Source organism: Vanessa tameamea, chromosome 30 (assembly GCF_037043105.1).
Source record: "Vanessa tameamea isolate UH-Manoa-2023 chromosome 30, ilVanTame1 primary haplotype, whole genome shotgun sequence".
Lineage (NCBI taxonomy): Eukaryota > Metazoa > Arthropoda > Insecta > Lepidoptera > Nymphalidae > Vanessa > Vanessa tameamea.
The window spans coordinates 4,621,429-4,637,187 of NC_087338.1; the positions used below are offsets into that span (position 1 = coordinate 4,621,429).

The following is a 15,759-nucleotide window of genomic DNA, read 5'->3' on the forward strand; positions in this document are numbered from 1 at the left end:
AAGTTTCACCTTTACCGTAAAATACAAGATTTTATTCCAGCTCTTAGAGCTTATACAAACGCCTGAGGTGATCTTCGTGCTGTGTTTATCTATGAGCAATTCGACTGAGCTATAATATATTATAAAGCGACTGAAGCGTGTGCAGGTTGCTCTGATAACAATATATATATATATATATATATCAGTGTATTGTTTGTTGACATCCAGGCAGGATATATTACATACATAGGTATATAATTGTATTTAACTAACATGACTGTATTTTTAGATGTTTGTAAAAGAGTAACTACTGAGTTCTAGATAATCTACTTTCCGAACCGGTGGTAGCTTCACTTAATATAGTTTGTTAAATGATGATTCAAAAGTGCTTGTAAAAGCCTACTTGAATAAAGTATATTTTGATTTGATATATATAACAAAACACGGAGATGTGCCTTTCCGTAACGGCCAATGATATTGTTTCGATATTATATATTATTTGTCAAATAAAAAAACGATTGCTGTATATTTAAAAAAGAAAAGAACAATAAGGTTATTGAATTTTGAATCAAATCGTAATATACTTTATTCAAATAGATTTTTACGAGCCGAGATGACTGAGTGGTTACAGCGTGTGCTTACCGATGATTGCGAAATTCCAGCAAGCACTACTTAATTTGTGTTTATAATTCATCTCGTGTGAAAAAAAACATCGTGAGGAAACCTGGATGTGTCTAATTTCGGTAAAATTCTGAAAATGTCCACCAAATTCTATACGGTATAAAGTTAATAGGGGGTGCGAAGCCGGGGCGGGTCACTAATCATTGATATAATTATAGTAACCACAACATAGTTTTAAGTATACTATATGGTCTGAGGAAATCTTACTGCTTTAATTTGTTTTTTTATGTTTGTTTTAATTATTATTAAAATATTAAAAACTATAATATTTACTTGGTGGTAGGGCTTTGTGCAAGCCCGTCTGGGTAGGTACCACCCACTCATCAGATATTCTACCGCCAAACAGCAGTACTCTGTATTGTTGCGTTCCGCTTTGAAAGGTTGAGTGAGCCAGTGTAACTACAGGCACAAGGGACGTAACATCTTGGTTCCCAAGGTTGGCGCATTGGTGATGTAAGGAATGGTTAATATTTCTTACAACGCCATCTGCTCGTCCGACTACCGATATCATAAAAAAAAAAATATTAGCCAGACCGCCTAACTATGTTATACAACAAAAATAAAAAAAAATATACTGAAATTAATTGAACCTATAACTAGAAAGAACATCTTATTTGGTAACAAATCTTTGCCAACAACTGAGAGATATTAGCGACGTCTTGTATTGTAACGCTTAAAAAACTCTACTAAGCCTTTATAAGTAAAACTTATACCAAAAGATACAGCTTAATGTGCAGGTCTACAAGAGACCACATCGAAATCAATCCAAAATTATAGACTGTTTGATTTGTTGATTAAAATAGTTTTATTATTATTATTCAACATAATAATTATAATTATATTTCATTATAAACTACATTTTCATAGACAATATTCTGCTTTTTTTATATACTTGTGAATTTATTTGATTTAATAGTTACTTTTGTGTATGTTGTATTTTTAGTATTATAATTACATACATTAAAAAAAATCATTTGTATTTGAGCTTTGCGATTAAATATTTATATTCCTAATTATTTCATATAAAAAAATACTAAATACCAAAAAGGATTTACGGCAATTCTTATAAAATCAACATGACATACCTTCGCAGACTCATCCTTAAAGTTTAAAAAATTATCACGATCCCAATAAAAATACACACTTCACAAAAAATATTATTCCAACTAACTCACAGCTTCTAAATTTAAATTTCGAATATACCAAACCGATTATTAGAATCACATTTTAAAAATGGAATACCGCAACGTATCTTTGGAACTGAATATAAATATTACAGACTCGCAAACAAGTTGAAGCCTCCGGTTTCGTGAATAGACTGACTTTTGCCGGCTTTAGCGTTTCGTATGAAGATTTGTATACAAAGAAAACTACACCTTAAATATATAAGAATAAGGTGCAATTTACTTTAAACTTTTTTTCCCACGTATCAACCCTTTGTACGATGACATAACAAAAGCGACTTTATTTTGTTAAGATGAGAACTCAAATTTGTTCGTACGTACAATTATAATACGAATTATATTCTTCCCGAAACGGTTCCTAAATACGCTCATCTAATGATCAAGAAATAAAAACATGTACATGACGTACGTGCATAATATACATTATGTTGTTTATCCGAACGTTAATACGTGAAGATGTATCTTCGTGCGCCTTTTTAAGGGTATTGCGCCCATGAAGGCGTAAATAACATTCGTATCAATGTTACGCATACATTATATTCAATTGAAAACATTATTTTTTTATTTATCTCGTTTTATCAATACGACTTGAATATATCATAAACAAACTGCTCGGTCCGACTTCGTTGTTTTTTTTATCAAATCAATCATTGACTTTAAACATTTGTCATGAGGAACAAACCTTTGTGGAGTTCAATAGCATGCTTCACGTTAAATTTGTAAGGGAAGGTTCTGTCCTCCGAAATGTAGATTGTCCTGGTATGCTTGGCGATGCCAATATTAGTGGTGTGAACCATTTTATTGTGTCAATATATATTTATACGTAATACCCACTCATCAGTATTTCTGCCGTCAAGCAGTAATACTTGGTACTGTTGTGTTCCGGTTTGAAGGGTGAGTGAGCCAGAGTAAAACCAGGCACAAGGGACATAAAATCTTAGTTCCCAATGTTGGTGGCGCATTGGCGAAGTAGGATGGTTAATATTTCTGACAGCGCCAATGTCTATGGGCAGTGGTGACCACTTAAATAAATAAATATTGGACAACATCACATACATTACTCTGATCCCAATGTAAGTAGCTAAAGCACTTGTGTTATGGAAAATCAGAAGTAACGACGGTACCACAAACACCCAGACCCAAGACATCATAGAAAACTAATGAACTTTTTTCTACATCGACTGAGGAGTTGCGCCATGAAAATCGAAAACACACTAGTCGACCACGGAGGTTGTCAAACATTTAACACTTAACATCAGGTGGCCCATATTATTCCATAGGTCGGCCCGCCTACCTATTATATAAAAACTAATAAAAATACTTAAATATAAATAAATAATAATACTTTTGGACTTTAAGCCAGTGCACCGAATTTGACACAATTTGGTACAAAACAAGTTTGAACTTCTCGAACGGACATAGGCGTCTTTGCCTAAAACCTAACGACCAACCTTTTAAACGCGACCGAAGCTTGTGACAGCTACTTTACTATATTTCAAACTTAAAAACCTTCAACGCTGTTTGACATTTTCCTGATTTTTTTTTAAATTTATTAGTTATAGTGACAAGGTAACACAGCTAAAGGATATTAAAACACTAATGACTTTTTAGTTGATTGCACGCCTTGGGCATGACTGATCGCTTTCAGGCTGTTTCAAATAACGAAAATAGAGTTATTGTTATTGTATGAAAACAGTAAACATTTTAAAAAAAATCCCGCTGTGTTTTTTTCGCCGTCTCTTCTTTCGTCCGAGATGTTCATTTCCGAACCGGTGCTCGATTTTCGACTTTCAATGAGCAAGTGTAACACTTCTGTATTAAATAATTCAAGAAATATTACATAGAAAAGTTATGTATGTAAAGATTTGTGGCAGATAATCCCCAAGCTCCTCGAATTTTGTACTTACCAAAAATGAAATGTCATCCGGAGGTATTGAAAGAATCGTATCTCATACTTCTATTAGACCAAATCTAGCTTTTATTACCAACGAAATACGGTTGAATTTCGATCAACAGGCGATCGCTAGTTTTGATTTTTTTTTATTTTAGGTAATTTAGTGGATTTTTTTTCTATTTTAGGTTTTAGGAAATGTAGTGCAACATTCGTGACGTCGAATTTAAAACATTTTTCACGAACAATTATTCGTCGCTCTTAGTGGAAAACGTCGCAAATGAAAAGTGTGAACTTTACAGTACGCGTCTGAATGAGCCAGTGTAACGACACAAGGGACATAACATTTTAGTTCCAAAGATTGGCGGCGCATTGGCAATGTGAGGAATGGTTAATATTTCATAGAGTTTCAATATCTACGGGTGGAGCAACCACTTCAGGTAGCCCATTTGCCAATTCATATTACCTTTCATAAAAATTATCATCCCCTGTTGTTCTTTAATAACTGAAAATGACTCTACTTTTAAAGAATTTAAATAAAATTACAAATATACAATAGCATGTATAATATAATAGTAATAATACACTGTAATTAAATTTGAGCTAAATTTCACATACGACCTTTTTCACTTACGTTGTGAGTTCGTAATTTAAAAGACAAATTTATTAAAAAAAAATTTCAACAAGGATTATGACACCACACTGCTTCAAAAGGGGTTTGAATGAATTTAGTGTAACTGTAATGTACTGTTTTAACGTTTTTTAGGCACAGTTTTAACATTTATTCTCCTGTTATACAACGTATTACTATTTTCCAGTTCAAATAATAAGTGACCCAGTGTGAATTAAAAGTTAAATTAAATTTAAAAAAAAATCATCCCTTACGAAATATTATCGTTTAACCCATTGGGGGTTTAATTATTAATTTTTGCTTGTATTAGGGTACTGTTCTTCCATATACTAAATAATATATAAATATATACTAACTTTACAAATTAATTAAATTTAAAGCGTCAATAGCGTAATGGTCAACGGGCCAGCGATGTAAAAAATCGCAGGTTCGATCCTGACCCCTTGGACTATTGTCTTCCCCACTCCTAGCACAAGTTTAAACTTTGAAGGATACATACAACATTATCAGTCTGTAAATTTCTCACTGCTGGGCTAAGGCCTTCTATCCCTTTGAGGAGAGGGTTTGGAGCATATTCCACCACGCTGCTCCAATGCGGGTTTGAGGGATAGGATATTACTAATTCCTTAAAATGAGGCATTATTGCTTTTCTTATGAAAAAAATATATCGTTATAGCATACTGCATATGAGAAAGAAAAGGATTCAACTATTAATAAAAGACATAGCATAATAATTCCCATTGTTGATGGCATTTGGATGGTGTATGAAATGATTGGTGTCACATAGATCAATCACCAAAGTCATTAATGTCTTAAGACGTTTGTTTCAAGGAAAAAACTGTTCATTATAATTTTCTTTATAATGATAAAATTATTTTGTACTCATTTTATATTTTCTCTTCCGATAAAACAATATACTTCATCCATTTTACTTAACTAATCTACAAGTTGAATCTAAGATCAAAGCGAGCCGACACATAATTTTCTTTTTTTATGCATTAGACGTAGACGGATGGCCCAGTGGTTAGAACCTTTGCATCTTAATCGATGATTGTGGGTTCAATCTCAGGCAATTTATTATTCATTTCGTGCTCGGCAGTAAGAAAAACCTGTATGTGTCTAATTTCAACGAAATTCCTCAACATGTATATCCACCAACATCCAACCATACCAACCACAGCTCCATACCTTCTCTTCAAAGGGAGAGGTGACCTAAGCCGAAAAGTTGGACATTTACAGGATGTTACTAAGACGAACCAGCAAATGGTGGTCATCACCTGATGGCAATTGATCATTGACCAAAGACATTAGTATTGGCATTGACATCGCAACAATGCGCCATCGACCAACTAATATGTTATGTTCCTTATGACTGCAGATACTACTACTGTTAATATCAGAATAAAAAATATGTCCATATTTAGTTACTACTGACCTTTATCTTATCTGATTACATTCTCCTGACTAATAACAGTTACAGAATCTTTCTCCCACTCTCATTCGAAAGGACGTTGATCTGACACGACCCAAGAAAGTTCAGACGACGTTTGTGTTTTCATGCGCAAATTCTGTCAACTTCCAAATTTTTTTCCACCTCAAGATTTCTTTAAAGAAAACTGTAATACCGTTTTATTGCCTGAACCAATATCTTATCCATTAAAACCAATTGATAAATAAAAGCTTAATCCTTTTTTTTTAAACGGATACGGCAATTAGATCGTAATTTCAAGATTGTTTGTAGTGCTCTACAAGACTCGACTCAGCCTTCATCAATTAGTTTACTGCCATCAGAAAACAAAGCGGTATTTATATACCTATTCGGATTTTAAAAGACAGTGATCCAGTGTAGTTAAAAGGAACAAGTGGCTTATAAGCTGAAATCCCCTGGTGGGCGGCGCATTGTGGGAAACCGAATATCTACTTATAACGATGACCGCACATTTGCGTTTATATTAGACATTATTAGAAATAGAACAAAGGCTTAGTTAAATAAATAATTTCGACGATTTCAAGCCCAGGCTTTCTATAAGGTTCTACCCCAAAACAACACCACCAAATTTTAGTGAACTTTATTGGTGCTGGTCCTTTATCTAAGCTTGCTGGATGAGGGATAAATCACGTGTTTGGGCAACGAGATAAAATTAGCTTCTACTGATCTCCTCTAATAAAAGAGATAAGATCTCTTATCTTAGACTTGCAGTGGGTCTGGCTGTTACTTTACTTTTATATTGAACAATAACGAGCACTAATTTAAGAAGAGTTATTAATTTAAATAAACTCACCCAAAAAATACATCTAGCACAATAATTTAGGCAAAATTAAATCAAAACAAATTCATTTATTAAATGAAGAATCATTACACTTACTTATTGACAACACGTTAAGCATTACCACCAGCAGGTTCTTATGTTGTCTATTTATAATTATTTATATATATTTAATATCAAAGAGAAATAGACAGGCGATGATCATTTCATTCCTGGAAAACATTGGGTGACGTAATAAGTGTCTTCAAATTCATTACAATAGTGAATTAACAAATATTGAATTTTTAATTAAGATAATTTATAATGTTTAATTGAGTTTCCTTAAATCAAAGAAATCAAAGAAGCAAGATCGTAGACCGAAGATGAGCTGATTGCCGAAAACGTCACGGCTGCGAAACATTGCGTAGTGGACAGGATTCAAGTAAGAACTGCTGTTATATACGGTTCAGAACAGAGACGAATACACTTACTTGAAGACCGACCTCCAATTATGAAGGATCATCCCAATAAGGAAAAAACCTAATTATAAAAATAAAAAATAAAATAAAAATTGTTTTCAATACTAGACTCTATGACCCCCAGAGGGCGTACATTCAATTTAGTAAGGCGTCACAAATACTATAACCAGCGGACGATCAAGAGTCTTCTAACAATAACTATTTTGTGTAGCTATCGTTTCGTAGGGACTGATTAACATATATATAGGCTGTTATCGGGTAGTAAAAAAGCTCCAATGCGGCAGAAGTTTCGCGAAGTTTCGATTTACTCCCTAATACACCACCCGTATTAGGGTTAGAACAAGTTTAGTTAGACATAGATTTATTTAAAAGAAAACGTATAGGGGTGGTGGATATATTTTTGTCTGAAATATCAAAAAATATATAAATAATTCAATTTATATAAGTAACTGTACCACTTCTTCTAAATTAAGTTTATTTGAAGATGAAAATTTCATATATTGCAATAGGAGATAAACCTTAAATACTATTCGACCTTATTTTATACACGATATAGTTCAAAATGCCTTACCATTGAATGAGATGCAACTGATTTTCGGGAGAACTGCTATTACTGCCTTTTAGTATTATTAGGAACTCTATAACAGTAAATATAAAGTTTTTATTGCAATGACAAATAGGTATGATCGTTGAATAAAATGAAGGTGCACCGATTTTTCTTTCTGAATTTTGTATCTTATTGCACAACGTATACCGTATCTTTTTAAATGAATTTGATACAGGAAATCAGTAACGTTTTATTGTGAACGTTATTTTGTTGAAAATAGAATTCAAACTTGTTTAAAACAATAGTAACTCTTTGGCTAGTTAAGCTGTCCATACAATCAGCACAGATCATCGTTTGGATAAGAAATTATTTCACGCGAAACTGAACCTTAACATTTAAATGGGACGGGCGATAATAGCTTGCAGGTCATTGACCTTGTAATGTTTGTTATCTTAACAGATTCTGGAACATGGCTTAATTGTAGTTTAGTATAGTGAAGTCTTCTTCAGGTTATTTTTATGTCTTTGTAGTTCTCAATTTCTTAGGTTTATCTCGAGGTTTTGTATGACTTTCTAACTTTAACAATGAAGTGTATAACTTTAAAATTTGAAATTAGAATGTTTTTTTTTAATTATCTGTGATCATCTATTTTATGTTTACAGACACAATTACATACTGAAATACAAGTCATCATCTTCCTGTCCTTATTCCAATTTTATTTGGGGTAAGCGCAGCATGTCTTCCACGCATCTCTGTCAAACGTCATCTCACAAGTAACATTCTATCCAGCCATACCGTCTTTCACACGAATACAGTTACAAGTAATAATACAAGAAAAATATTAAAATTGAACAAAATAGGACCCCCTAAATTTTGCTAGACGTCGCCTCGCGTGCTGTTACGTCAGTCCCGAGGAAGACGCAATTTATTTTACTCACGTTGACGCACTAGCGATCATGTGAGAATAACAGGGCAGATACTACCAAGACAGTAGCTTTCTTCTTGTTTGTCATATAGTTGGCCAAATGGGCAAAAGGGTCACCTCACGGTGAGTGGTCAGCACTGCCCATAGATACTGGTTATTTAAGAAATAATAATCATTCCTGATATCACCAATGTTGCACCAATATTGTGAACTAAGATGCCCCTTTTGCCTGTAGTTTCACCTCACTATAAACCGGAACGCAACTATTTTGAGTATTGCTGTTTTGAGTGGTACCTACCCAGAGAGGCTTTCACAAAACCCTACCACCATAACACCTATAATAATAATACAAAAGGGTATATTTAAGTGGTAATCTTTGTCTCCTTATTTATTTTGGATCAACCAGAAAGAGATCAGGAATCGACCAATTGATTTACGAATTTTTCAAATACAGACGTGCTATACTGAATCAAATTCGAATTTTGAAAATGTATTAAAAGAAAATCTCATTGACCTACGATTCAAACCTTCTAATCCTTTTAAGTGACTTGATCAATAAGTTAAATGATTAAAACCGAACATAAACGTATTATACGAATGTCTATCCTTTCTCTGTATATTCAGAACCACAGCCCAGCTCAGCTAGCGGTTTCCTTTGTTTTATCTGTTTCAATGGTCGCCAAAAGCATCTCTGTATCCAATCCTTACATAAACTAGTTCTTCTTACGTAATAAAAAATTTAAACAATGTTCTATAAACTTGTAAAATTAACTGATTTCAAAAAAGGAATAGAGTTTTCCGTGTATATTATGAACGACTCGTGCAACCTTTTTGGAGCTAAAGTTCTTTCACGCGGTATATAGTACGATGACGACTTCAGACGACCTCCGTGGTCGTAGTGTGTACACCGATTTTCATGGGTAACGCCACTCCCGGGTTCGATTGCCGGCCGAGTCGATGTAAAAAAGTTCATTAGTTTTCTATGTTGTCTTGGGTCTGGGTGTTTGTGGTGCCGTCGTTACTTCTGATTTTCCATAACACAAGTGCTTTAGCTACTTACATTGAGATCAGAGTAATGTATGTGATGTTGTCCAATATTTAAATTTATTATATTAATATTAATTTAAATATAAAATTCCAAGAATATTATATCCTATGTCCTTGGGATCTAAGCTTGCGTCATAGCAAATTTCATCAAATTCCGTTCAGTTGTTTTGGCCGTGAACGCTCAACAACCAGAGTATAATATTAGTATAGATTTTAATAACAAACAATTTCGATGTTCCACTTGAACGTTCCTGCTACATTTTTGGAACGAAGTTCTTTTACGTGCCTTACAGTAGAGTGAACTGGCAGAAATCGTCACTTAAGGAAAAAGCGCTATATGCTTCTCTTTCTATTGTATACAGTTTAATATTTACGTCCCTCTCTTGCTCTTTCCATTGTATACAGTTCAATATGAAATATTTTTTTGTTATTGTTTTTTTCAAACAAGATTTTGGATAAAAAATTTGTGATTAACATTTAATTATTCTCAAACGTTAATAATTCATTTCAATTTCTCTGTTACGTTATACATAATAAAATATAATAAATACATCTTCGTTTCAACCGGATCTCCAAAGATACATCTAGTTTTTATTTTACTCTTGGTTAATTTAAATCACGATAGTTTATATACGTTGCAAAGATAATTTAATGAAAAACAATTTTGGAATATAGTTTTTTTTTTTTTAAATAGGCTAAAGCATTTCACGTCGATCAAGTGTGGAACCATACAATACTGGAACTTACAAAAACATTTTTTTTTTTTCTAATAGATTGATTATCTTCATTGTCGATCAATTACATTGATATTAACAGCCTGTAAATTTCCCACTGCTAGTCTAAGGCCTCGTCTCCCTTTGAGGAGAAGGTTTGGAGCATATTCTGCTGCTCCAATGCGGCTTGGTGGATTCGCACGTGGCAGAATTTCCTTGAAATTAGACATATGCAGATTTCCTCACGATGTTTTCCTTCACCGCCGAGCACGAGATGAATTATAAACGCAAATTAAGCACACGAAATTCAGTGGTGCTTGCCTGGATTTGAATCCGCAATCATCGGTTATGATGCAAGCGTTCTTCCATCTCGACTCTGTTTAATTGTATACGTATAATACTTATTAATTAAACAGAGTGATTCAAGATGAAGACCTATATGTACAATACAAGCATATTATAGTTGAGAAGAGCCAAGAATTCCAACTTTCCTAAACGAAAAAAAAAATTGGTATTTTTTTCATTATCGTTCTTCTTCAATATAAAAGTTATATATATATAATGTTATTTATACCCTTATTTTACATGTATGAAGCCGGGAAGTATAGCTAGTATTCGTTGGAAAATGGGTAATGAAAAAATAATTTTTAAAATGAAGTTCGTCTTAAAATGGAAATATGAGTGACCACTCGACGTCACACGTTTAAGGGTCTCCACGTGCAGGGCCCTCGTTTGAATTGGATGTAGAGTTAAGTATGTGTCAAGTGTGTAATTAGTACTATGGTGGGCTGTGAGGTATATCTTATATAATTACCTCGCAAGTCTCGTGGCTAGCTTGGAAATTTGCACTCTGATTTCCAGGGTTCAAATCGAGAGCCAAGCTCATCAATTACTGTAAACATAGTATATACCATCACTGGTTCGGAAGGTATATTCTAGTGGTAATTATTTTCTACCAACAAAAAGTTACTGAGTTTTACTGACAAGATTTTTTAATAGCAGTTGACTTTTTTGGAAAATGGTAACCACCTGATGGTAAGCGTGAGCCTGTTTTTAAGCTTTCCTTACATCCAATGCACCACCAACCTTAGGAACTACATTATAATTTTATTTGTTTCGCTGGCTAACTCACCCTTCAAGCCACTACGCAGCAATTTGGCGATAAAATTAATGATGATACCTACTCAGCCTAGCACAAAGTCCTGCAAAGTAAAGCCTGTTTCTATCTGACATATTACTTCGTCGAGTAATATGATCCACAAAATGTTACTATTCATTACAATTTGAAATAGTTATATAACATTTTTATTTATTAGCAAGCGAATAGAAAATTTGAAGTGGCAATCAGACCTTAAGATTTCAAGAGTGATTAATATCATGCTTCGCAGTAAAAAGTGCTGGTCGGAAACGGCTTTGCTTTGGTAGTCGTTGTGCTATACAAGGCAGTGGAGCTCTAGCGAAATTCGGCCAACCTGCTTGTACAGAGACAACCGGAGTTGAGATGGTGTAATATGCCCCACATATGCAAGCCCACCTGAGTAGGTACCACCCACTCAGCATATATTCTACTGCCAAGCAGCAATTATTGCTATGATTGTATTCCAGTTTGAAGGGTTGGTGAGCTCGCTTAACTTCAGGCAGAAGGCTCATAATATCTCAGTTCCCAAGGTTGGTGGCGCATTGGTGATAAGATTTGGTTAAAATTACTTATAGAGCCAATGTCTGTGGGCAATAGTGACTACTTATCAGGTGACCAGTTTGCACATCCGCCTGCGCCACAAATGTCACAATGGCAAGAATATCTCATGACCCGCCTGAGCGGGTAATTCTCATCCATCAGTCATTGATGGATACCATTCTTAATGATATTTTACGTTTCACAGGATCATCATCAGGTCCGTCCACTCCATCAACCATATAACATAAATCCTATAGTTATCAGTACATTGCCGGTGTACAAAGTAGTCTATACTTCTGGCGTGCTTGTGTCTTTGGACAAAGAAGACTATCTAATCACTTACATATATTACTCGATTGCCTCGATGGTTTAGTGGCTAGATGTAAGGCTGCAGATTCCGAGGACCTAGGTTTAAACCCCAGGTCGGGCCTATAAAAAGTTATTGAGTTTTTCTATCGAAAAATTTTCAGTAACAGCCCAGAGGCTGTAATTTGGAAGTGAATGCCTCGGAAAGCACATTAAGCTGCTGGTGGTTGGTCCAGTGCCTGAAATCTTTCCAGCTCTGTCATATTTTTCGTCCCGTTGGATTATGATAGTTTGCGAACACGCCTTGCACTATATGTTCAATTGGCTGGTCTCTCTTGAGATTGGACTCCGTGGCCAAAATCGACCAGGTCAAAAGCAAAGATAAATATTAACATATATTATATAATGTATATTTTAGTGCCGTAGGGAGCTGGTTAATTACAGAAGTCTATTATCACACATCACAAACTTAAAACGGTAGGAATTGTTATATTTTCAAAACATTAGAATGCTGTTGTGTTGAAAATTGGTTTTAATTAAATACTCAAGGGAAATTAATCCTTCTATATAGTAAAGATATATCATACGTGATATCATTCATGGGGTTTTTAAAGGAAACATTGGCCTCTATTTTTAGGAAATTCATACGTGTTAATTTACAAGTAATTAATAAGGGATATTTACCATGTTTTTTTTATTTTTATTTGTTGGAGCTCGAAACTCACCGTATTGATGCGCGATTTATTTTTTTCCACCAAAAATAAATATATAAAGTATAGTTAGGTAAATATCCCGTATTAAATACTTGTAGTAATAAAATTAACCGTGTTAATTTAGTTCAATTTTCAATTTTCCTGTCATTGACGACCTCCGTGGTCGAGTAGTATGTACACCGGTTGTCATGGGTACGCCACTCCGAGGTCCCGGGTTCGATTCCCGGCCGAGTCGATGTAGAAAAAGTTTATTAGTTTTCTATGTTGTCTCGGGTCTGGGTGTTTGTAGTACCGTCGTTAATTCTGATTTCCATAACACAAGTGCTTTAGCTACTTACATTGGGATCAGAGTAATGTATGTGATTTTGTCCAATATTTATTTATTTATTATTTATTTATCATTTATGTATACATGAATTTTATTTTATGGAATAGCTAGAAAACTTAATTTACATAATGTACATTGAAATATAAATATATAAAATTGCAACGTTGTGCTAGTGAATACTTTAACGACGTGTAATTTACTACTTATGAACTTCAACGATATTCTTAACTATGTAAAAACAAATAAAACAGTAGGATTCGTTAGGAAAAGTCTGCCAAAAACGCCCAGTTAGCAACAAACATTTGGACTCATTCCCGTAACACTTGTATGATTGATCGTTGAGTCAAATTTCCTCAGATAAATGTTGATTAACTTTCCTAGTCAAGCCTAAAATATATAGCCTATAGATACATCTTATGATGATATATCTTATGATATTATGATATATATCTTATGATGATATCGGGTTCAAACCCAAGTAAGCACCACTGAATTTACATGTGCTTAATTTGTGTTTATAATTCATCTCGTGCTCGGCGGTGAAGGAAAACATCGTGAGGAAACCTGCATGTGTCAAATTTTTACGGAATTCTGCCACATGTGTATTCCATCCCGCATTGGAGCAGCGTGGTGGAATATGCTCCAAACCTTCTCAAAGGGAGAGGAGGCCTTAGCCCAGCAGTGGGAAATTTAAAGGCTGTTAATGTATGTTAAAGTAAAGCAAACCTTTGCTCTTCCAAATCTAAGACAGAATTTAAAAGCAACCTTTAATTTTCGTTTAAGTCATTGTGATAGGCAGGGCCGGTTGATTTTTTACCCAGAGGATCGGATTTGCTATTCAATGGGGAAATTCTAGGGGGAAAGCTAGCACTCTTGCCACCATTTCACACGGACATGATTTATACTCACTATTTTAAATTTATTTTTGTATATATTTAAGAAAGAAAGAAAGAAGAAGAAAGAAAAAAGATTTATTGACATACACACATATAAAGAAAAAAAAAAAAAAATATATATATATACAAAAATGGATATAAAAACAATATAATAATAAATAAAAAAAAAATAATTTAATTAATATGAACTTGTGTGCAGTCAAAAGGAGACAGCTCAGGCTATGAGGGATTTTTATCCCTCTGCTGATTATGGCCTTATACTATTAATAATGTTAATTATACAGGTATTATAAAATTATAATTCGTACAGAAGGTATTATTATTTAAGAAAAGTTATGATATAAACATAAATCATATCTACTCTTAACCTTATAGTCTCAGGAATAATATCTTCGTTCCGAGAATTACCACGTACATACAAACAATCAAATTTTACTTATTAATAAAAATTCTTCATCGACTCACTATTAAGTATTTTATTTGTTAAAAGGCGTAAAGGCTGAGTTTTTTTGGCGGTCGTTCTCAATAGACTTTAAATTTAGAACCGGTACGAAGTTTTATATTAAAATTGATAGCGACCTTAAAACATGACGATTTAAATTGATTTTAGCAGATAAAAAATAAATGAAGAATAATGGTGCCAACTGATGGTGAGTGGTCACCACTAGCTGTAGATATTAGGACCGAATGAAATTCTAACCATTCTTACATAATCATGGATCACAAAATAATACTAAGTGTTGCTGTTTGGCGCTAGAATATATGATGAGTGGGTGGTACCATCAAATTAAAAAAACGTTAACCATCATTTTAATATTAAAACAATATCATTAATTCTATCAGATATCCTTTATTAAACGATAACACGCAAATTCTTGAGAAAAAGTGTATACTTGAAGTCTTATTTGAAGAATTAAATAATTTTGGTCTGCTCTATCGGCAACTATCTGGCTTAACGCTACTCTGGATCTACCAACTAAGATGTTATGTCACTTTTGCCTATTATAGGCTCACTCATCCTCAAACTTGGACACAAATATGCTAAATGGTGATGCTTATTGGGCTAGAATAAGTGATTAGTTGGTGGTACCTACCAAGACAAATCTCCTATCACCAAGAAAAGCGGTTAACGTGTTGGTTATAAGGTACTTACTTTTAAAGAAGATTCGTTTTATGAGCTAGAGACTCAATGAAATGTTTCTTGGACAAATAAATTCCACTCTATTTATAAATTGAAAGAAGAATATTTTCATGATGGACGATACAAAAATATATATTTTTACCTTAATAATGCTTGAGAGTTCGTTGAGAGTCACGTACGATCTCTGTAAGACTTGGGACTTGGATAAGTCGAGTGCCAAATTCTAGCTCATAGGTATTTCGAACAATAATAGCGATGCTTTAAAAAAAATACGGCAAAATTAGAAAGGTTTGTAACGTTGAAAGAAAATCTCACAAATTTAGACTTTTTAACTTAAGCAATTAGTACATTTAAAATGATGATAAAATATGTTT

At 33.7% G+C, this 15,759-nt stretch overlaps 1 protein-coding gene across 2 annotated transcripts in view; it reads right to left on the reverse strand.

The window, feature by feature from the left end:
* Positions 1-15,759, reverse strand: part of LOC113391633 (synaptotagmin-7) — a 632,900-nt gene that overhangs the window by 409,960 nt on the left and 207,181 nt on the right. The window contains exon 1 of one of the 2 annotated variants that reach the window (XM_064220038.1): positions 1,746-1,966. The exons of the other annotated variant lie outside the window; for it this stretch is intronic. Within the exon in view, the coding sequence (XP_064076108.1) occupies positions 1,746-1,759 (14 nt within the window). The 5' untranslated portion in view covers positions 1,760-1,966. Of the gene's footprint in view, positions 1-1,745; positions 1,967-15,759 lie in introns of those variants that run through there. 2 annotated transcript variants of the gene reach the window in all.